Source organism: Rhinolophus hipposideros, assembly GCF_964194185.1.
Source record: "Rhinolophus hipposideros genome assembly, chromosome: 2".
Lineage (NCBI taxonomy): Eukaryota > Metazoa > Chordata > Mammalia > Chiroptera > Rhinolophidae > Rhinolophus > Rhinolophus hipposideros.
Genome location: NC_138048.1, coordinates 71,177,055 through 71,201,839, shown reverse-complemented (window position 1 = coordinate 71,201,839; position 24,785 = coordinate 71,177,055). Strand labels below are relative to the sequence as shown.

Sequence of the window (24,785 nt, the reverse complement as noted above, 5' to 3'; positions counted from 1 at the left end):
TGTAGATTTAACAAACATGATCTCATTGGCATGAGGACAAAGGAAATGTTGTAACATGAATTGGGTTATTTTTTGATGTATGACTACTTATGTATGTATTGTGAGCTATAGGAGATCTGACTCCATTAGATATTCAAAACTGAATCAGCGTTTTACTTCGTAGTGCCATCAAATTGAAAAGTTGACATTGATGAGATGTCAAATATAATATTTCAATTTCTTATTCCAGGAAAATTGCACAACCTTCTCACAAGAGTGAGAAAGCCATAATTCTCTGTAAATGCTGCTTTGGTATCCTGACGATGTGTGGGAGATCAATTTCCAATGCAATGAGATACGAATAAGTAGTAAGCACATTTTTCTCTATGTATGTATTTATGAGTATTGTTTCTAGGCGGATGCTTGTAAATTGAATCAGATTCTCAGAAAAGGTTTGTGACTCAAAGCGAAAAAAAAATTATAAAAGAACAGTTAAGGTGGGGGATGAGATTATCAGGCAGCTTGCCCATTCAGTGGAGTTCCTTTGCATTTGTTTCATGGGAGCTCTGCAACAAAATTAGCTGTTATCGCCTTTTCTCACTCCACTGTTGAGTGTTGCATATCAGAGTAGGCTCTGTTACTCACATTGCAGGAGATAAAGCCACACACCAGACAACCCATATGGCTGAGAGCATGGCTGAAAGTGAAGGGAGGAAAACAGGAATTGAAAACAGGAGTGGAAGAAGAGGAAATCTTGTATGTTTGTTTCCTGATTCCACTTAAATCTAGTCCTGGATCTAAAGGGCAAAGGGCTTGGGAGGTGAATTAGAGTTTACTATAAAATTCTTCTTGGAACTATATTATTACTTTAGGAGCAATATGAAATTCATAAGAGTAGAGAATTCCAAATAGCTAATTCTCAGCCTGACTAGGACTTTCCATTTTGCTAATTCAGAATTGTGATGAGGTCTTGAGGTGTTTGAGAAGAGGAGGGTGGCTAATAACAGAACATGGGTTATCAGATTGCAGAGGCATGCTTGCAAGGATGGTCTGGAGATAAGTCATTTCCAACCCTGTCTAGCTCTGATGAGGTGACACTGTAGAATAACATGTGCAAACACTTTTATTCAAAGTGATGACTCCAGTTTTAGCTGTCATATAGAGTTTGTGCCCTTTTTTTTCTCTTGCTAGGTTGATGATATGAAAAAATATTCTTAATACCATTGAAAGGTGTTCTTGAGCTCACCAAAGGAAAAGTCTGTTCTTTTGCATAAGAGTTTGTAAGTCAGTGATCTACGAGAGTGGGTGTAGACTGGTTCTCAATTTATTACATTCTGAAATTTTCCATTCCTGTTTAAAACCTTTAAAAAGAATACTTGATCAGGGTTGTAGGGATTTTATGCAGTTGAAAGGAAGATATATAGTAATTTCTCTACTTGCAAAGATAGTAAATCCAGGCTTTGTCTATTCAGCCTTAACAGATTTCTACAAATACAATGCAAATATAATTACTAGTTTGTGATTTTGGGGGCAAAATTCAAGAGTGTAGTTGCCGTGGTGATTTGGATAGTGAGACATCCCTGTCTTTAAAGTTGGCATGGACTGGGCACTCTCTGGCAATGTCCAAGCCTCCTTTTTGATTTAGGGCAGAATAAGGTTTGGGGGAAGATGTATATATTTGAATTAAAATCAGGGAGAAGCTAGCTAGCAGAAGAAAGACTACAACCAGCGAGACAATGGTGTGTGTGCTGATGTTGGGGCTAGTTAGAGGGGTTTAGTTTATAGAGTTTATCTGCAGGATGCAATTTTTAGTTATGTTTCTTCTTTTTTTAAAATTTGTGACATCATTTTTGGACTTCTAAAATTATGAGATTTTAGTGCTAAAATGGGCTTAAGAATAGACCGTCTCAAACACTTTATACTAGTCATCTCTTATTTTCTATTTGAAGCTCTTCTAGAGACTAACTTGCCTTAGGTGAGATAAGTATTTGGTGTTAGAACTTGGACTGAATCAGACCTGACTTCCAGACAAGGGCTCTTGTTCAATATACCAAGTTGCTTCAAATTAAAGGAGAAAAAAAAGAATACAAAGAGAAATATGTTTTTCTTATAATTTCTAAATGTAGACTAGTAAAATAATAGTATTTATTCTCTTTTAATATAGAACACATTCATGTATTGATTATTGGAAATCATTTTCTTAGTTTGAGGTTCATAGAGATATTAGAACTCTTTGGAAGGTAAAGGAAACAAAAATAATATGAACACAAATTTCAAGCTCTTAATCTGCCTTAGGGTGAACCAACATTGGACCTATTTTTTCTTAGTTCAATGTAGAAAACACAGTAGGTACTCATGTTTATTTAATGAATGAACAAACTAAAATAAACATTCATTTGGGACCTAGTATATGCCAGGCCTGCTAAATATTATCTAGTCATCAAGATTTAACTCCTTTTCCACCTCTCTCCAGAAACCTCTGAAATGCTTTAATTAAAAAGTCATCTTTCTTTATCTATAGCCCACATTATTTGCTTATTCGTCACATCTAACAATTCTTTACAACTATTTACTTCCATGCCTATAAGCAACTACTATTGTTTTGCACATCCCAGATCCCCGTAGGAAAGTCTTAAATTTAGCAAATTAATAATTAATTTTGAAGTTAAAATTTTAATCTTTGTTAACTGTCAATTTAAAAAAATCACAGATCTCAATTAGAGTAACACTAATTTAAATTCTTATTTTTTATAGTATGTAAATTGAGCTCCAAATATTTAGATGGAACTACACAGATTATTGAGCTTTTTATATGGTAAAACTAATACTTTACTGTCTCATGAAGCTAACGTGATAGACAGAAAACTATTGCAAAGACATAATAGTGAAAATGTGAAAAAAAACAGGAAGCATGAGAAGACTGTTGATTATTTTTCTTTTATATTATTGTTTTGGCAAGCCTTATTCTAGTTGGTTCAAATGGTTCATATTCAATTAAATTAAACCATCTTGAAATACAAAGAAAAAACAGTCCCACGTGGCATGGAGAGCAGAAGATATGGAGGAGGGAATTGGCCTTTGTAGTTGATTTTCAAATATTTGAAAAATTTCATTTGGAAATGGGTTTCCCTTTAGTCCACGTGGCCCCACTGGGGACCAGTTAATGGAAATTTTAAGGGAGAAGAAATCCACTTTAATGAGGAAAACCATTTATTAATAAGCAAATTAGATGTTTCTTGGGGGTAAGTGAGCTCATCATTTTGGATATATTTCAATAGAAAGTCATTGATAGTTTATGTTGGGGTGATGAGAATAGAACAAGAACACATTTGTTTGTGGTGAATGAGATTGAACTAGTAAACTCTAAATTCTCCTTATAATTCTAAGAAATTGTGACTCTCTTCTTGACATCTAATTGAACTTTGGTATGACTTCTTGCTGCCATTTTTAGTAACAAATAAGAAACAGATCTGCACCGTGTTATTGATTAAGGGTTCCAAATACTAAATGTTACCCAACAAATATAACTGATCTTTCCATTTTCCTTTATTTTGTAATTATTATTACTTCTAGTATCGACTTTTACAGGTCACAGATCAAGAATAATCTATGAAAATACAATGCTGATATTTTAAAGGCTCATGTTATTACAGCAAGCCTGGGAAAATAGTTCCTAGGAAGTCTAACATTTTTATTGGCGTGTAAAACTGAGGTATGTGCCAAGGGTTAACAACCTTGAATTTTGCCCTTAAAATTAGTCTCAGAAAACCTACTCCATTATAAATACATTACTACTGAGTAGTGTCCTTCTTATTGATATGCCCAGAGCTACCTTTTTCAGCAGTTTTTTTAAGCACCAATCCTTCATTTTGGTTCTGAAAAAGAGATGGGCTCCTCCTTCCTAGTTCGGATATCAATTTTTACCTGCCAATACAGTTTGATGAGCTTGCTTATACCCTGTTCACTTCGTCCACAGAGCCAGAACATGTAGTCAGCAATCATGGCACTCCTAGGAACAAGGACAGATTTTTATAGATTTTTAAAAAAACAAATTTACAGGAAGAAGATCTTAACAGGAAGTACATATAAATATTGAGGAAAAAGATTTTGTAATGTGTAAATTTCACTAGACTAATAGTAAACAAAGCATAAGGCACAATTTAGAATGTAGAAAGTGTTTTTTTGTTTGTTTGTGTTTTTGGTTTTTTTTTTGGTAGTTAAATTAAAACTATAAGAGAAGCAACAAGCCGTTTCTTTTCTAGATGGGTTTTTTCTATTTGTACACTGTAAGAATAGTGCTTAAAGACTATGAGAGAATGCTTTGTTTTGGTTGCCTTTTATTAAGCTTCAAAGCATTTATAGAGTAACATATTTCATGTACTCTAAAATGCCTTCAAATCTAGCATGGCATATATAGTTAACTATTAGACTGGTATTTAACATACCTTAGACTTTATGTGAATTAAAGATTATTCACCTCTGATTAAATTAACCTCCTTAAAATTGAAAATAAAAAATTTCCAATAAAACAAACACTTTCTTCCCCCCAAACTTTGAGTTTAATTGAATTGGTTTTAGTATCTAATGTATACAACCACTGCATTAGTCTTATAAGCTGAGGGGATATTAAAAACTATTGTGCAATGGATATTAATTCATTGCTTTAGCACCCTTTGGAAAAACAGTTTACTTTTATGACTGTTTCTCTACTAAGCCTCTCTATTTCTTTTCTCTAGAGATTCCAAATCCAATTAAATGTGACTAGAAGTAATTCCAAATTGTCACGTTAGCCAATTAAACATATAATAATCCTGTGTACCTAATCACCAGTACCAAAAGTTTATTTATTTAAGTAGAGCTATCACTGTGTACGCCTGAATGTTTTTCTTATCTTTGCCCGCAGATACGTGTTGTTTCTTGACATCATTGTAAACTGAATTAGAAATTTTCCTTCTCTAAATGTAGGTTGTCTAAGGCACAGCAGCTATAAACTTACTATAGTACCCTGCTGAAAGAATTAAAATGTTTAGATTCTTGCTTAGAACAGAGAAAAATTGGGACTTTAAAAATTAACAATAAAAAACCTCACCATTTTGAAAGACTATTCGCAGCTCAATATTTTTATACATGTGGCATTGGAAAGAAGCTGACATTTCAACATACATGACAATAATTTAAGGATAACTAATCTTTTAAGAATCCTTTTATAGTTTTCAAAGCTCTAGTTTAATAAGATAAAGTGAGGCAGGAGGTTTTGATGTCATGTGAATATTTATAGGGTAGAAACAAGTTATAGAAATCATAGACTAGAGAGGGGCAAATGTGAATTTCAAACATTTACAGTTTGGTAGAAACACGGGAAAATTTTCTTCCCATGACTACCTAAAAAGGAAGTCTACTTGACATGTATGTGTCTGTTACCTAATAGAAATCTATTTAATAGATTCTGAATTGAAGAAATCAGTGAAAAGTCTTAATGAAAAAGATCACTCTCAAGGACAGCATATACTATACTGTATTTATAGAAATTGGGTACTCTTAGGTGATGACTGACTCGACTTTTTGATTCCTCCTTCCATTAACATTTGGATATGTACATATGGCTTAACAAATATTGTTTAATGATGAGACCAGGTATTAATTAAACCAGGGATGGGCAACTTTTTCTTGTAATGGGTTAGATAGAAAATATTTTAGACACTGTAGGTCCTGTGGTCTTATAACTAGCCAACTTTGTCTTGCAGAAGTAGCTATAGATAAAAAGTATACAAATGAAGTGGGGCTGTGTTTCTTTCTTTTTTCCTTAAATTAAAGTTTATTGGGGTGACAACTGTTAGTAAAGTTACATAGATTTCAGGTGTACAATTCTGTAATACATCATCTATATCTCACATTGTGTGTTCACAACCCAGAGTCAGTTCTCTTTCCATCACCATATGTTAGACATCATTCACCCTCTTCTACAGCTCCCCTTCCCTTTTACCCTCTGGTAACCACTAAACTATTATCTATGTCTATGAGATTTTGTTCTTTCAGTTGCTTGTCTTGTTCTTTTGTTGTTTTCGGTTTATATACCACATATCAATGAAATCTTATGGTTCTCTAATTTTTCTGTCTGACTTATTTTGCTTAGCATTATACTCTCAAGATCCATCCATGTTGTCACAAATGGTACTACTTCATCTTTTCCTACCACCGAATAGTATTCCATTGTGTATATATACCACAACTTCTTTATCCATTCATCTATCGAAGGACATTTTGGTTGTTTCCATGTCTTGGCCATAGGGTGATTATTGATATGTGAGGATTTCCTATCATTCTATCTTTAGTTTTCTGGTAAGTCTGTGTCTCCATTGTTTCTTTGCCTTTTTGTTGTTGTCTATTATTTTTTCGTGGTGGTATTCTATGATTTTTCCCTCTGTTTCTTCTTTTATTACGTTATATATTTCAGTTCTGGATTTTTTTTGGAGTAGTTACCATTAAGCTTATGTAAAATAAAGTTTGATATTTAGAGTATTCCATTTTCTTCAGCATGCTTCTTTTCTCCATTCCCATAGTCCAGTTCAGGAGTATACTCTACCCCCTTTTATGTTTTGGTTGCCACAAATTATCCCTATTGATGCTGGTTGAATAGTTTCCTTTAGTATTTCTTGTAGTGCAGGTCGTGTGTTAGAAAATTCCCTCAGCTTCTGTATATCTGGAAAGGTCTTTATTCCTCATTCATATCTAAAGATATCTTTGCTGGGTATATTATTCTTGGCTCATAATTTCTGTCTTTCAGTAGTTTGAATATTTGGTTCCATTCCTTCTTGGTGTAGCATTTCTGCTGAAATATCTGATGATACTCTAATGGGCTTTCTGCTGTAGGTTACCATCTTCTTTTCCCTGGCTGCCTTGAGGATTCTTTCTTTGTCGTTGATTTTACACAGCTTCAATACAATGTGCCTTGGAGAAGGCCTGTTGGGGTTGAGGTAATTAGGTGTTCTATTTGGTTCTTGGATTTGAGGATCCAGTTCTTTCCACAAGTTGGGAAGTTCTTGTTGACTATTTGTTTAATATACTCTCTGTTCTTTTCTCTCTTTCTTCTCCTTCTGCTATGCCCATTATTCTTATATTGCTCTTTCTGATGGAGTCAGAAAGTTCTTGTAGAGTTCTTTCTTTTTTTTTTTTAAGTCTCACCTCTCTTTCTTCTTCCATCCTTGTCATTTCCAGGTGTCTATCTTCGACGTTAGTGATTCTTTCCTCCATCTGGTCAACTCTACTACCTAAGCTGGCTATTTCATTCTTTTTTCTTTTGTTTTCTGGAATTCTTAATCTCCAGATATTCTATTTGGTTCTTTTTAAAAATTTCAATCTCTTTGGTAAAATGTTCATATTGTTCTTTGATTGTATTTCTGAGTTCATTAAACTGCCTGTCTGAGTTTTCTTGAATCTCACTGAGTTTTTTAAGAACTGCAATCTTGAATTCTCTGTCATTTAAGTCACATATTTTCATATCTTTAAGTTCATTTTCTGGAGACTTTTCATTTTCTTTCTGAGCTGTCTTATTGCCTTGGTTATTTATGGAAATTAATGATTTATTATTTCTTTTCCTAGACATCTACAGGAGTGGGTTCTGCAACAGGTTCATAGAAAGAGGTCTTTTTTTTTTCCAGTAGGTGTTTTATTTTCTCTCTGACTGCAGCCTTTTGTTCTCTCTCATACTGTAGTGTTTTGTTTCCTCTGCACCATTCCAGCTTCTCACATAATGGGGGGATTCCCTGGAAGGCGGGCTACTCCTCTGTGAACTGTTTGCCCAGATCATACGGCACCACCTCTGTGGGGGGATATCGAGAGTTTCTGAAGTTCCAAAGCTCTGCACCAGATTCAGAGCCTGTATGTTTCAGCAGCTCTGTTTACTCCTGCAGGTATACGCCCAGGTAGGTGGGGACAGGGCATGTGGGTTGTGAGAAGTGGCTCAGAACAATGGCATCAACCACCACCACAGCCAGTCTTGCTTCCACAGCTCCCTCCACTTTGCCAGAACTAGTTGGGGTGCGAGTCCATGTCTGTGGACCACAGTTCTCAGAACTGCAAATATTCTGTTCTTTTGATCTGACATTGCTACTGTTCTGCTTCTAACACTGGGTTGGTGGGGGTGGAGCGAGCTCTGGGAGGGTAGAGAGGGGGCGGCTAGTCTCAGTGCCTAAGGCTTCTGTTCTCTGCTTGGCAGTGAGAGTTTAAACTTCCATTTTCAGTCTTCTTCCCTCAGTCTTTGCTCTGAGGTCTCTGCTGTGAGCGTTGGCTTCAGCCGTGTTATATGCTGCCCTCTCAGCCCTGTGGGCCATAAACGGAGCCTTAGCAGTCCGAGTTCTTCCCTCTCCCGCAGCTGCGGTAGTTCAGGGATGCAGCGAGCTTGGAGCACTGAGCTAGGTCTGTGTCCTGCCCCTGCGCGGCCCGTCTCCACACTTCTCCCTTCCCTCCTCCCCCGCTTATGCAATTTGCCCACCTTTAGGTGATTTCAGTAGTGAGCCTCTTCTGTCTGCTGTGCAGGGAGTCCTTTGTGGAGTTATAGTTGTTCAATTTGTTGTAAATTCCAGGGGAGATTTCCAAAGGCTCACCTCATGCTGACATTTTTATGACCTGTATATAGTCATAAAAATGTTTTCAATAGGACTTTATTTCCAAAAATATGTGCTGGGCTGGATTTGGCATCGTTTGCCTAACTAAGATAAACAAATTACTAGGTTGAGCAACAGGTGGCCTGCATTAGTAAAGTTATCAATCAGTAGTCAGACACCAGCTTTTACGCCTTTTGGCCACAGGCCCCCTCAAAAATTTCCATCTACTGTTTTCTCTTCAGGAATAACATACACATTATACTAAAAGTACTGTGCAGATTGCAGGAATGAAACTTTACAACTTTGAAACATTCAACAAATGTAAAAGATAATCCTGGCTTATAGACACAGTGTCTTGAGTTAGGTAAAAGCTAAATTGATAGCTTCTATTATGTTAGTAATTGTCACCCTTGTATTGGAACAATTGTGAGAGAAAGGAGATAGATAGATCACCACAGTGGGTTTCTTGGGCTCTTTTGCATTTCTAAATGTTTTGGTGATTTGGTTTTGAGTTCACCTATGTAAATTTAGAAGTTTTAGTATTTTTGTTAATATTTTCCAAAACTTTCTTTTTCTGTAATGATGTGCTGTCAAAATTGCTACATTCTTAACTATGATTTTATTACACCTAGGGACTCAAGTCTTTTCCCAAAGGAGCACATCTCCAAATTTATATTGAAGCAAATGAGGAATTAAGATTCATTGAAATTTGTTACCTGCCTTCAGTGAAGCACAATTATCATAATAGTAAAAAAGATACTAGTATTAAATAACAAAATATGATGTCATAAAACTACATGTTTACAGAAATATTTTTCTTAAGTATAATGCATTTCTTTCAGTACCCAGCACAGAATTGTGTCAATGTTAGGATCACAATCTAGATTGTAGTTGTTCCAATGCCATTTTTTCCCCAGTGGAAATGGGAGTTATGCCTTTACCACCCACTTTTCTTTGTCTGGTTCCCTAACATAGCTTTGCCCTACAGCTTAGCCTTTATGAGTCAGTATAAAAATCAGTCGAAGAACATGAAAAAAGCATGGAAATAACATACCATGCAATATTTGTGAGCAAAGAGACAGGCGCTTTTCATCATGCTGACTTTATAAAGGACAAAGACAATTAATCAACTCAGAGTACCTACCAGTAGTTAAGTACCTTGTGGAATCTTGGTTCTGGCTGATGCACCTCATGAATTGAATGTAAACAGTAAGCTATCATTCTTCCTACTTTCCTTCATGTATCTCTGTTTATCTTTAGACCAATATCCTGGATGCTTATCAATGTGATTCAATGTTGCTTCTAAATGTCTTTGTTTCATTATCATTATTCTATTCAACTTACTTTCATTAATCTACTGAATGTTTTAGCTGCCCTGGAACTATATGATCAGATTAGCCAAACCCTTTAATTGACAGCTGGTGTTTTAATATCTGTCAGTTCTGAGCCTTTAACAAGCACTAAGCACCATGTTATGCTCTTTGCATAGAGAATATGAACCCAACCCACCCACACTTCTGTACCAGACCTCATCGTATTGTGCCTACCTGTGGAAACTGCTCCAGCAATATGCTCTCTTTCTCTCTCTCTCTCTCTCTCTCTCTCTCTCTCTCTCTCTCTCTCATATCTTTCTCATGTTTACATTCTTTCTTTCAATTTTTCCTTTCTTCTTGGAACTTTTCTACCAGCACACAAAAATGCTGTTCTTTCTACCATCTTAAAATAAAACGCACCAAAAGCTTCTCTTGATTCACTTCCCTTCCACTTACCATCTTAATTTTTTCTTTCTCACCAAACAAAAAACACTCCTTGAAAAAGCTGTGTGCATTCTCTCTCTAGCTATATTTTTTCTCTTCCTGTTCTTACTTGAATGCACACCAGCAAAGTTCTCTTTCCCACTGCTCCACTGAAACTGCCCTTATCTATGCTACCAGTGGTCTCAATGCTGCTTAATGCAATGGCTCAATTTTTAGTCTTCATTTTACAATTATTATTTAGCTTATTTTGTAGGACTAATTTGACCTGGGTCGTCTTTTGCTTACAACTTTGAAAATCATAAGCAAAACTTCAACTGTTTTTCAAGGTTGATATGTGGTAACCACTAACCAATTCCCTATCATTTAAAAAATTCTAATATGATAACCAATCAGTATGAAGAATAAACAGTCATACTTTCTCACTACAAAGCTGCTTTATAACAATACAGCTCTGAGCCCCATTCCATGTTTTGATTTGCATGTTCCCAGTTTGCAAACTATCTTTTTGGTGTGTGCACAATAAATTTTTACTAATGACTACTTCAATGATTCATTGGTTTTACTTTGGCTGTTTTGATAGATACCTGATAGATATTTCATGCTAAACATTTCCACACCTGAGAGACTGATCCTCTTTACTTCTCATCTCCTAATCTCTAGTCATTTTCTCATCTATCCAATTTCTCAGGCAAAAAATCTTGGTATCATCGTTGACTATTCTCTTTCTCTCACATTTCCTATCCAATCCAAGGTAAAATTCTAGTAGGTTATCTTTAACCTATATCAGCATCCTGTCACTTCTCACCACCTCCACCATTACTGTCCGGTCCATCATGTTTCACCTGGCTTATTGCAACAGCCTTGAAACTGGATTCCCTGCTTCCTCATCCTTCTATTCTCAACACAGCAGCGATCTCATTAAAATTCGTATGCTGGAGCAGGTCACTGCTGTGCTTAAAACTGCAAAGGCCACTTATCTCACTCAGAGTACAAACCAGTCTTTAAAATGGCATTTGAGTCCTATGCCATCTGGTCACGTGTTACTTCTGTGATCTCATTTCCTACTCACTCTGACTCCAGACACACTCTCCACCTTCCTGTTCCTCAAAAAGAACAGGTACACTATCGCCTCTGGGATTTTGCACTTGACAGTCCCTGTCCTAGAATGTTCTTTTCTTAGACACCCACGACTCTCTTCTTCACCCCCTTCAGGTCTTTACTAGGTGTTATTTTCTCAGTGAGGACTACCCCAACACACTCCAACACTAGCCGTACTGTTCCTTTTTACTTTTCCACAGTACTTGTCACCATTCCATACAGTGTTTATTTTATTATTATTAGTTTTGGCAGTGTTTATTGCTGTCTTCCTCTATGGCTGGGGTCAGCCAACTATGGCCTGTGGGTCAGATCTAGTCTGTTATCTGTGTTTGCAAATAAAGTGTTAATGGAATAGAGCAATGCTCATTCATTTTTGCATTTTTTAATGGATTGCTTATGACTGCTTTTGTGCTACAATGGCAGAATTGAACAGTTACAAGAGACCTTATGGTTCACCAAACCTAAAATATTTCCTATCGGCCCTTTACTGGAATGTTAACTTCCTAAGGGCAAAGATTTTTGTCGGTTTTATTCATTGCTCTATCCACAGTGCTCAGAACAGTGCCTGGTGTGGCAGTCACAAAATAATTATTTGTTGACTTATTGAGTAAACATTATCTTATTTATTTAAACTAAAAAAAACTTAAATTCTTGTTACAAAGAACCTGAGGCCTACAGAGTTACACAGCTTTTTAGAATCCCAACATAAAACATCTGACCCTGTCCATATTTAACAGATACTTTTGCAGTGGAGCTGGCATGGGAATAGAGTGATAGAGTGGGCTTTTTGAAATTAATTTGTCCAATGTAGAATTCAATGCAACATTTAGCTCATATGAGAACTTAATAAATGCTAATGGATACTGACATATTTATTACATAAATTAAAGAAGAAAGGTATCGTTGACCTAATGTGTTGCATCTAAAATTATTTTTGACATGATGTCTTCAGTCATGTGTCAGCAATCTCTGTTTCCTTGCAAGCAAATCTACTATTCTTTTGATATGATATTTGAATTCATTTTATAAAATTGTTTCTGAAGTCACATTTAATTTACTTAATACATCTGTTAAATGTAAAAGGATCAGAATCTGGCTTTTAAATATATATGCATCTAAAATAAAAGATTTTTAGGTTATGAACTTAGCTTATTATGAATCAAATCCCATTCCTATGCAATAACAAATACACAATAAAATAATTTGACATGTTATTATTAATAAGTACCAGTTTTGTTTTCCAAATTAATACCATAAAAGAATCATGATGCATAAGGGTATTCATGCCAGGTGATTTTACACATTACATATTTCTAAACAGGCTGCAATTCTAAGGGTATGAGAATATATTATTGACATTTCTCAAGGCCTATGTTCAGATGCAAAATTTATAACATTTCTACTCAGTGTGGCCACATGGTGGTGTAAAACAATAAGCTATGGGTAAACAAAAGAAAATGCAGCACGCAATCAGCTGTGTGGTCTCATCAGGCTGACTGGCTGGGACCTTGAAAAGTCATTCTGTTGGTCACCTTGCCTTTAGGCAGGATCACACTTATACCTTTCAAATGGGACTGATGAGAATCTATTCTGTTTTAAAGACATCCACAGAAGGACATTGCTCTGGTTTCCTCACTGATTCCAGTTTCACAGGTATAAATAGCATCTTCTGCAGTTCTAGCCTATGAGCTTCAGTTCTCTCTCCAGTGTTAGTGCAACCCAAGTAGGCCTTACCCTCTGCTTAGCAGTTCTACATATCCTCACAATAATTTATTAACCTTTGATTTCCTAAGTTAATTAATAAACCCTTCTTGCTTTAGCCTGTTCTAGATATCAGTCAGTTTCACAGTTGTCTTTTTTTTCCATGGATAATTTTTTTAAATTAAAATTTATTGGGGTGACAATTGTTAGTAAAGTTACATAGGTTTCAGGTGTAAATGAATGGGACTACATCAAACTAAAAAGCTTCTGCACAGCAAAAGAAACCATCGACAAAATAAAGAGGCAACCAATCGAATAGGAGAAGAGTTTTGCAAACAATGCCTCTGATAAGGGGCTAATATTCAAAATATATAAGGAACTCATAGAACTCAGCAACAAAAAAACAAACAACCCAGTTGAAAAATGGGCCGAGGACCTGAAGAGACATTTCTCCAAAGAGGACATACAAATGGCCAATAAACATATGAAAAGATGCTCAATGTCACTAATCATCAGAGAAATGCAAATAAAATCCACAATGAGATATCACTTCACCCCAGTCAGAATGGCTATCACCAACAAGACAAATAATAACAAGTGTTGGAGAGGCTGTGGAGAAAAGGAATCCTCATACACTGTTGGTGGGAAGGCAGATTGGTGCAGCCGTTATGGAAGGCAGTGTGGAGGTTCCTCAAAAAAATAAGAATAGAATTACCATGTGACTCAGCAATCCCTCTCCTGGGTATCTACTCCCAAAATTTGAAAACATTTATCCATAAAGATATATATGCTCCTATGTTCATGGTTGCCTTTTTAACTTGAGTTCCTTCTGGTCTTTTCTCTACAACCAGAAATTGACTTCTCTCAAGAATCTAAGGATAATCTTATGTCTTTGTATACAGCTATTTCATTTATGTAACTGGTCTACGCATAGGTACTTTTAAAAACTGTGTATATTGGATAGTTCTAAATACAGAACCTTTCTTTATTATCAGCATATTTAGGAGATTGTTTTCGTCCTCTTGTATTTAAAAAAAGCTCAAGAAAATATGTATATCATGTCATTAATTTTAGATGAATTAATATTGATGCAAAGTATATATTCTTTTTGAATACAAATACACATTAATATTAAAGAGATTATATTGTGATCAAGAGAGCCAAACTAGCAAATTCATTCAAGCAAAACACACACACACACACACATACACACACGCACACACACACATACACACACGAAGCATTTTTCCACAGGCTCAAATATTATCCACACAGCAATAAGCCAAAATGAATTTTTAAAAAATTTAAAGGTAAATTATCTCAAATAAAATCCAAGCTCTTCCTGTGGCCCACTGATCTTGTAATAGGTTGCCCTTGTTTTCCTCTCAACACATTTTCTATTACCCTCCAGTTGAGTGGCTTATTCAGTCACTCAAAGCAAATAAGAATTTTCCTACCTTTGGGCATTTGTGGATGTGGTTCCTCCTGCCTGGAATCTATTCTTTCAATTTTTCATCTGGTTGCTGCTTCTCAAGATTTGGGCCTTTAGGTTTTGGCTTAAACACTGACAACCTCTTCAGGGCAGCTTTCTCTGACCACTCTATCTAAATAAATCTGCCCTCCCATCCTGCAAACAGAACTTTATGTTTTCCCTGCATATGCCTTATGTTTTAGAATTACTGGTTGGTTTACTTCTTTATTATCTTTTTTCTCTAGATCTCTGTGCTGTCCAATATGGTAATCATTAGCCATATGTATGTGGCTACTTATACTTACATGAATGAAAATTTAAAATTCAGCTTCCCAGGTACACAAGGCACATTTCAAGTGCTCCACAGCCACATGTGTCTAGCAGCTACTCTAGTGAATGCACACAGCACACCTCCATCCATAGTGTAAATCCCCCTGACAGCACTGCTGTAGACGGGAAGCCACAGACACCTACCATTTATAGTGCCTTGTACAAAACCTGGTGCTTGTGATGGTTGATTGTATGTGTCAACTGGAGTAGGCTGTAGTTTGCCTACACATTTGATTAAATATTATTCTGGGTGTATCTGTGAGGGTGTTTTTGGGTGAGATTAACATTAGAATTTATAGACTGAGTAAAGCATAGTATAGATTGCCCTCTACGGTGTGGGTGTAGCTTATCCAATTTGATGACGGGCTAAAGAGAACAAAAACTCCCAGAAAAAAACTCGCTTTCTGACCGTTTTTGAGGTGGGTCATCAGTCTTTTCCTGCTTTTGGATTCAGACTTGGATAGGAACTTACATCATCGGCTCTTCAGCTTCTGAGGCGTTTGAACTCAGACTGGAAGTATACCCCTAGCTCTCCAGCTTTCCAGCTACTGATTTTAGAACTTCTCAGTCCCCATAATTGAGCCAATTATATGTATGTGATCTCCCATTAGTTCTGTTTCTCTGGAGAACCCTGACTAATACAGAGGTCAATAACTGTATTTGCTTTTGTTTGCAATTTGCCTGGGTCGTGTCTCTCCCTACTGCACTACCCCCAGTCATTTGATGTCATCAGGAGGCTGAGCCCCTCTATTGCTCTGGATTCACGCATTTCAGTAGTAGACGGGCATTGAAAAATTTATAGTGTGGTCTCTGGACCTTTGTAACAAGTCTGTCTCTCTGTCTAACCGTATAATTCTCATAGCTGAAAGTTCTCTCAGACCGTCTCTCCCTTTTGCAGACCAATCTAGTTAATGTGTTTCTGCCTTGATTGTATTTTCAGATTTTGATTATTACTGGTATTCTAGCCAAGCTTGCTTCTGCAAGACTGTCCAGGAATGGAAGAGAGTTTTTCTTGAAGTTTGTTGCCTGCCTACTAGTCTGAAATTTCAAATATTGCTTGTCCCTAGTTCTCAATTGATAACAAGAACAATAATAGTACTATTACTATTTGTAACAGCAACCAATATTTATTGAGTGTTTACCACGTATACAATAAGTGCTTTTACATCTCATTTGAGTCGTACAACCAAGCTATGAAATGACGAAATTGATGTTCCTCAAATTGAGGAAGCTAATTTTCCAAATTTGGTGGCATGGTCAGGATCCAACCAGATAAATTTATCATCAAATTTTGGCCTCTTAACCACGGTGTTGTACTACTTCCATGTTGCCATTTTTTTTCCTGTGTATGTTTTATAAGATTATTATCTTTTGTTGGACTTCCCTGATGCTGATTTCCTGCCAAACCTTTGACTACTGGTGCGCTCTCTAAAAACTATATTCCTATGGTTGATTGTGTGTGTGTGTGTGTGTGTGTGTGTGTGTGTGTGTGTTATTATTGTCTGTTGACACCGGTCCTCTTCCCCTATCACTATCCCATGCTTGTCTCATTAGCAGACACGTCTTTTTCTTAGTTCTGGCCTATTAATCTGGTAGTCAACTTTTCTTTACCTGGCCATATCAAAACATGTGTTATTACTTCTATAGAAAATACATGTCCAGTTGAAGAAGCCTAGGTGAATAGGACTCACTTCAGATTATGTATGAAGGATTGATTTTATTTTTGATTATTATTTTTTTTTCTGCGTAGAGCTCCAAAATGGGTTTATCAACATTATCAACAAACATTTATCATGTTTATTACAATAGTCAAGGTTTGGAGTCATGTCAACATGCAAAAGTAGAGGGACATGATGCTGACCTCTATGAGCTGCCAATCTGTCTATCGATATGACAGCTGTATTTGAAAAGAGTAATCAAAATATAAAGCAGTTTGATAGCCATAAGGAACTATGCAAATGCTAAGTAAATAATGTTAACTAAAAAGTACAGAGCATACGTGCTATAGAATTTCAAAGGGGGAAATGATTACTTTTGGCTCTAATGGACTTACTCAATGCTGAGACCTGAAGAATGGCTAGCATTGTTTTTAAGTGGTAATGAAGGAAAGGGATTTCATTTTTCTTTTCTTTTCTTTTTTCTTTTTCTTTTTCTTTTTTTTTTTTTTTTTACCAGGGACATAACACATGAAATGGCATTAAAGGTTGCAAGTATTAATGCAGGATTTGAGGAGAGCCAAAGGGATTGTCTAAAAGAAGAGAGGGAGCAAAAGCAAGAAAATTATAATGTTCTTCTTTCTACTGTAATTGGGGACAGATTACAGTAGGCCTCAGATTCCAGGCAGATGAGTTTGGACTTTATCCTGTAGATGTTGGGGAGTAATTGACAGACTTGGCAGGGAGAGTAATATGGAGACTTCTAGTTTTAAAATTTCAGTCACTGCTGGTCTGGATTCTATGTTGAGGAGGACCTCTAAGGGACCTCTGTCCTTACTGGAAGTATTCTGAGAGTATCTCTACTTTGTGTTTTAGGCCTGAGCTTATAAATAGTGTTCCTTGATATCTGGACTTTGCTTGTTCTCCGGGATGAACAAGAGGGTCTGGAGAACCAGCGTCCTGACAGGGCCATACGGATATAGAAAGGGGTCTGAGCACATGTTTTTACTAGGCCTATACTTCATGAATCTTATTAGACTCATATTTCATGAATTGATTCATTCACAAAGATGGAGATTCTAAGATGATCAAGCCATTTCCTACTATTAAGGTCTAATGGGGGAGGCAAACTTGCACAAAAGTAATTATATCACAGTGAGTAAAGTGGAATGGTTGATATATACACTAATGCAGCTGAGAGGGTTGGTGTGTTCAGGGAGGGGGACAGAAAGGTTGGGAACCTGGGTCAGCCTAAAATGATGACCAGGAATAAGCCAAGCAAATGGAGAATAAGACTCAGAAGAGCATTCTAGGCATAAATACAGCTTGAACACAGGTGCAGAGGTTACAAATAGGAGAAAGAATGTGAACCCACTATAGGGCCAGCTTGCTGAGTTTCAAGTAGGCAAGGAAGGCAGGAAGAAGTCATGGAGGAGCTTGGATTTTACCCTATAGATTGTAAGTACAAAGTTACATGGACAGTTCTGTGGTTTAGAGAGGGAACCTTGGCAGTCCTTTAGAGGATGATTAGAGGATGAGAAGAACTGGAGGTGGGAAGTCGTAATAGGAATTCTGAGAGACAATGGGTGAGCCTAACCTAGGCAGTGGCTGTAGGCAAATAGGCATTGAGATATTGGTCCATTCCTAAGAACAGAGTCAAATGACAAAGGCATTTTGTCATTGTATAAAAAAAGGCATGTGAGAGGTAGAGTCCTTAAATATGGTAATATTCCAGGTCCTGTGGTAACCTGGTGTCAGACATGAGGAGTAGTTTCCACGGAGGCATATCCTATTGATATTGTGAGAAAAGAAAAACCTAAAACTGAATTGTTTCATTTTCCAAATGAATTAACTAATATCTGATTCTCAAGGAAATCATAAACAATGAGAAAAAAATAATGATCTTGGCCTGAAGCCAACAGTATAACTCTTGGGGAGAGACTGAGTGGTATCATAGATCAGCATCAAATTAAATAATGTGCTGCCCAGACTCTTTGAAGAGCGTTGATGGAGCCTGATAAATCTGAGATGCTTTCTTATTGCTCATTCTTGAAGGTTTCCTTCTGGAGCATTCCTCTAGGGAATGTTCCTGCTAGTGACCAGTCTCCTACCCCACCATATCCCAGGTCACTCTCCCTTGACCAAGAATTGAGCCCCCATCTTTGGAACATTCGTTTACCAGCAGAGGGTGCCCTCACCTTTTGATTTATGTAAAAATCCGGTACACATGTTTCTCTAATCTTGAACAGGATCCTAAAGTTTACCCAACTTCTCCTGGGATCAAAGGAAGGGGAAAGATTAAGAAGAAAACAAAGAATGTCATGTAGGTCATCCTGAAGAGGGAGAAAAGCTAGAGGAGAGTCTGGCTGTATAAAAACAGGCAATCCTGAATCTAATTTTGCTTTCAGAAGTTCATATCAGCAGTTTCTGCAGCCAATATAAAATGTAAAGCAGTTGGAAAGAAGAGACAGAGCAGAAAATAAACCCATTCACAGCAGAGGAACAGTTTAACAGCAAATGTAGCCAGAACCAACTGTTTTGTTACTCCCTAGAAGCAAGGGAAAAGTACAGTCTTACTGCTTGCCATTCCATCTCCTGATCTCTGCTTGGGTAGGAAAAATCTCAGAACATATAAAGATTATGAAGTCTGATAAAACATCTTGATTATTTAGCATATCGAGCACCTGATCTACAATCATAAATTCAGCTGCCTATTTCTCAAGAGCCTGAGACCTACCTATTCTTCAGGTAAAGAAGGGGAGAGTGAGGAGAACAATAATTAGCTGGCATAGGCAGATTCTAGTACAGTAAACTGGTTTTCTGGAACTTATAATCAATTTTCCAGTAGAACCAAAGTATAGGTACAGTATGGTGAGGTTTTCAAGGCAGCCCGAGAGACACCCATTTAAACCACAGTTTACTGAAATGATATACATTTAATAGTCATGCAGTGTTTTACTAAAAAAAAAAATGAAATAAAAGCGTAAATAATAATTGAATAACTTAATAATTCTGCATTTTTGGTGAAATAGAAGCCGGTTTCATTTTCAGTGTTTCTCAGTAGTGTTCACTCTTGGTAATCTTGGCTAGTTACATTGTGGGTTGTTTGGGATAGTCCCGTGCATTGCTGGAATGCTCAGCATCCCTGGGCATCCCATTGTACATGCCAGTCATGCTTGCCAGTCACTCTGACAACCCAAACACCCTCACTCTCTTACCTCGGATGGAGAGGGGCTGACTATCACTTGGAGATCTTTACGGAAGTTCTGAAAGTGCATCATAGTCACTTTAAAGGTTAATGGAACAGGTTAAAATTTTTTGGGGGGTTGAGTTTTGTTACAGTTGAGAGTATGTTATCAAGAGCCTCCTTCTTGTCAGTCTTGAGCAGGGTAATTTTTTTGGCTCCCAAATGGAACAAAAAGGACAAGCCAGGAGAAGACTGCACAATGCTGAAAGACTATGTATATCTTAGAAAAGTTTCCCTGCGGTACAATAACCTTAGCACCAAATGGGGAAAGAGAAAAGGAAAGGGGGAAGCATTGTTTGCATGGTCCGATGTGAAGCCTGAACCCAGGTCCTTACTCTTTTATGATATGCTTGACCATGGACAAATCACTTACTCCTAACATTCCATGGTCCATCTCTGGAATGAAGATGATTTTAATAGTACTGAGATTCTGGAGCAGCATGTGTGTAAGTATTGTTATATATAAAATAATTTGAAACCTATGACATAATCGACCACTTTTAGGTTGATAGCATTATTTTTAATGTTATTTTTGTCAACCTGAGAGTGAATGTGGAGATAGCAAGAGTCAGAAATGGAGTCAGATGTTCCCAACTCAGGCAAGCTTTTAGAATAGGAATAATGTGAAAAAAGGCCAGAAAGAGCTGGATGTAGAGCTGGCAGAGAGGTACCATATACCTGGGGAATGTCTTTTTACTATCAACATGGCCAAAATTGTTACACTTGGCGAATGAATCTTTAAAAGAATGTTATAGGAGAACCACCACCAGAACAAAACCTTTTTGTGAAAATCCCATGAAGATACACTAGTCTGCTTCTCAAGTGTTAACAGCTCAATCTTCCAAGATAGCAGAAGGCTATAAAAGCAACATATAAGCATTTGATGATTTTCGTGAGTGATATATATTCAGGGTAGATATTAGACAAAACAATGATGTGTTCAAATTTGCTTTCTGCACTTTTCTGGATGCCTTTAAAGGGTTCATTCTTCTGTTCTGGCATCTCCTTTCTTTCCAATGTACTCTGCTTGTATTCTGGCCGCCAAAGGTCCCCACAGTGAAACCCACCTGCACCTGGCCTCAGGTCAGCATTACAGGATTCAGCGTCTCCCTTTCTCATTACTTTCCTTCATCCAAGCATAACTATTCTACTTCTAAAATTTTCAACGCAACAGTACATCTAGAAATAAATAGGCAATCTGTAAAGCATCAAAACAATCCTCTGCCCCCAAAATGTTGCCCTCAATAACTTGAAGTACCATAAAATAACACATTAGTCACTTCTTTAGGTTGCGGTAATAAACAGAATTGCACATTTGTGTTTTCTCTGAAGTAAAGGTGTTATCATTCATTAATAATTTGGAGTAAATTATTTTCATCAGATTAACAAAGAGGCAATACAGGATAGGGATTGAGAACTCAGACATGGCAGCTACACAGCATCTATTTGAATCCTAACTCTGCCATTTTCTATCTGTATGACTTTGGACAAGTTACTTAATCTCTCTGTTCCTCAGTTTCCTCATATTACCATGTAGATAATAATAGTTGCCAACCTCATGGGATTGTCAGAAAAATGAAATGTTCTGTTATATGGAATGCACGTCGAGCCATGCTTGTTACTTGGAACCACTCAGAAAATGTTAGCTTGCAAGTCATTCTTCTGGCCAGGCACTACCACTGATATTTGGGAAAATGAAATGCACGTTGCTTCGTTGAAAAGCTTATACACAAACAGGCTTCTTTAGACTGTTTCAAAAGTGTGTTGATTTTCTCATTGCTATAAAGTTTTCTCTTGCATTTAAAAACTTATAAAAGCTAGTCACTAATATAGGTAGTTTAGTTTTATGAGCCTACCACGAGAATGCCACTCTCTTGGTGCAGCCTTCTTTAACCCTTATTATACTTAAATGTTCTCGTCTTCCACCCTGTCATAACACTTCACTTGTAAGTCTCCGCTGAGAGCCCTTTAACTATCCCTTGTAGATTAGCTGTTGGTTTTCTTTAAAGGCATCTCTGATACAGTGTAATTTTGTGGGAGGCAAGGATCTCATCTCACTCATCATTATGAATTCACCAGAGACTTGCACAGTGCAGGCACTGGCTACGTAATTATCAAATGAATGAATAATTGAAAGATCCATAGGGACAGATATTTTTGAATGGTTGTTCATTGCTGTATCCCCAAACATCTAGTGACTGGCACATAGTAGGTGGTCAATAAATATTTACTGATGATTTATTGATGATTTTTTTTTAATGCAAGGGGGCACAGATGTACTATTGAAGTGAAAATGGGATTCCATGTATGTAATTTCCATTAAATTACATGAAATATTTTAAGATATTCCTCCAGAAAAAAAAAATGTGCACTGGGGAAGCCAACTATGGTGCATAGACTAGGACTTTTGCTTGCTCTTTGGAGATATTTCCCTGTAGGGAGGGCAGAGTAGTGATGGTTGTTATGCATTAGCTATACTCTTGTCTCAGGCCATAGCTACTACCACATTCATTCACTCATTCATTCAACCAAAAGCTATGGACCATTTGGTACGCGAAGGACACTGTGGCTGAAGATGGGTGGCAGGAGGCAGGAAGGATACACAAAGATGCTGGCCACAGAGTTTATGTCTAAGTGGCTAAAGGCAAGTGGAGGCCTCTTGCTCACTGTGAATAAACTGTGATGGTCTCAGCCAGGCCACTTCTAAGAGAAGTCCTGCCCATGCCTCCTGATGAAGGAGCAGGTGTTGGTGATCGTGATCCTATATTCTGTCTGGACCAGGATGGGCAGTTAAGTTTCAGAGACTGATGACATCACCCAGGCCAAACATTTTGGCCAAAACAGGCTTGACTAGCAATCACAGATGCGATCAGAACTAGGACATTCAGAACAGAAACGGTGAATAGCAAGAGAAGAGTGGGGAAGAAAAACAAAATGATCTCCATCTTCTCTATGTCTACTGTTCTTCATGTTCCTCTCCGCGGTAGGCTGCCAGGAAGAATAAGCATCTTAAAAGCATGTCTGCTAGGATTGTTTTGCTCAGGAGAAAACTTCAGGGGAGAGTGGTCAGCACTGTGAGGCCTACAGTTGACTCCGGCTTAGGGTGAGTGTAAACCGAGCTTTTCCAAAGACAGTCCTCGTCTATGCCTGTTGTCCTAGGATAATTAATAGGGCCACTTTCACTATTGAAATCCTCATGGTCTAGATAACAAATGATGTGGTTTCCTATTGTTCTCTCAGGGGAGATGTTTTAGAACATGATGCATGTTGCACAGCCATCCTCCATAGTTAAATATGCCTGTTTAATACTCTGTAAAGAGAATTGTTTATCTTATCTCTAGTAGGATTGTAAACTCTTGAAGGGCAAGGATCTCATTTTCTGCTTCTTTTATTCCTTCTTCCTGGCAAGAGATGATTATATAGCAGGCTGCAATAAATTCTCATTAAATTACATTTAACTTTTCCTCTGACTTAAGATTCTATGGAAAAAATACATACACATGTGCACATCTTCCTACTAAAAGATGAATATTTTTCTTAGAGATACATGTATTTATCCTCAGTCAACTTACTCGGTGACTTTCTTATAGAATTTATTAGAAGATGTAATCCATAGGAACCCTGATTTTTATGCAAAAACAGTGCTTTTCAAATCTTGTAGCTTTTAATTTATAGATTGGAATAAAAAAGCCTGGCTAACACACATTAAGTAAGGTGTATTTTCACTACTTCACAGATTATCCAACATACATAACTCTACCAGAGTGAAGTAAATTTTCTATATATTATTTCTTAGATGAAAAGAGAATACAAGGAAGGTTGAAGGAAAATAATGATGGATTCCAGATATGAACAATGTAAGGAAAGTCAGAGAGTTGGGAATTAAAATGGTATGCATAAAAGCAAACAACTATTTATTTACTGAGCACTTACTATGTGCAAGTTACAAGTAGTATTTATGTTATCAAGCTTTCGGCATAGAATACATGGAAGACTTTAGAAGCCAGATTCTAGATTCCAGCAGTACAATGTTGAATTTACAAGGTAATCACCCTTTCACTCTGAGGAGAAACTTTTCCATCCTTGAACTGGTTCTGGTATTGATTTTACATTTCTTTTGGGGCACAGTACAATATCCATCTGTTTATTTAGATGTTTGTTTGAAGGGGGTTTACGGTAGGCAGAGACAAGAATCTTTTTTTATTCTAAATAACAGTTTGCATGATGTTTGTCTTATTTTTTTATTTGTGTTCTTAATTTTGCAAGCAATAACAGCTGGCAAGTATTTTTTCATATCAGTTGTGTGTTTTTTCTGTTTTTGTTTTTTTAAAGATTTTTATTAAAAACATAGCTAACATATCATATTATATTAGTTTCAGGGATACACAATATTTATTCAACATTTATATGCCTAAAGAATTGATCAACATAAGTCCAGCAACCATCACAAGTGTCCATCAGATACCCTACAAAATCTTTACAACATTATTGATTACATTCCCCAAACTGACTTTCATATCCCTGTGACAATCTTGTGGTTACTGATTGTGCTTTCTAACCCCTGACTTTCCCCTTTGTCCTCATCCTGCCTCCCATCTAGCAACCCTCAGTTTTTCCTCTATGTCTCTGAGACTGTTTCTGATTAGTTCATTCATTTATTCTTTTCTTTAGATTCCACATATAAGTGAGATCATATGATACTTGTCTTTCTCTGTCTGACTTATTTCACTTGGCATAATGTTCTCTAGGTCCATCCATATTTTTGCAAATGGTAAGATTTCCTTTTTCTTTATGGCTGCGTAATACTCCATTGTATAAATGTACCACAGCTTCTTAATCCAGTCATCTACCGATGGACATTTTGGTTGTTTCCATGTCTTGGCTATTGTGTATAGTGCTGCAATAAACGTAGGGTACATAAATTTTTTTGAATTAGAGTTTTGG

The 24,785-nt window shown here is 36.8% G+C and overlaps 1 protein-coding gene across 1 annotated transcript in view; it reads right to left on the bottom strand.

Moving 5' to 3' along the window:
* Positions 1–24,785, bottom strand: part of SPATA16 (spermatogenesis associated 16) — a gene marked incomplete at its 3' end in the record, with an annotated part of 204,093 nt that overhangs the window by 77,601 nt on the left and 101,707 nt on the right. The window contains exon 4 of the mRNA XM_081077396.1: positions 3,904–3,988. Within this exon, the coding sequence (XP_080933522.1) occupies positions 3,904–3,988 (85 nt within the window). The remainder of the gene's footprint in view (positions 1–3,903; positions 3,989–24,785) is intronic.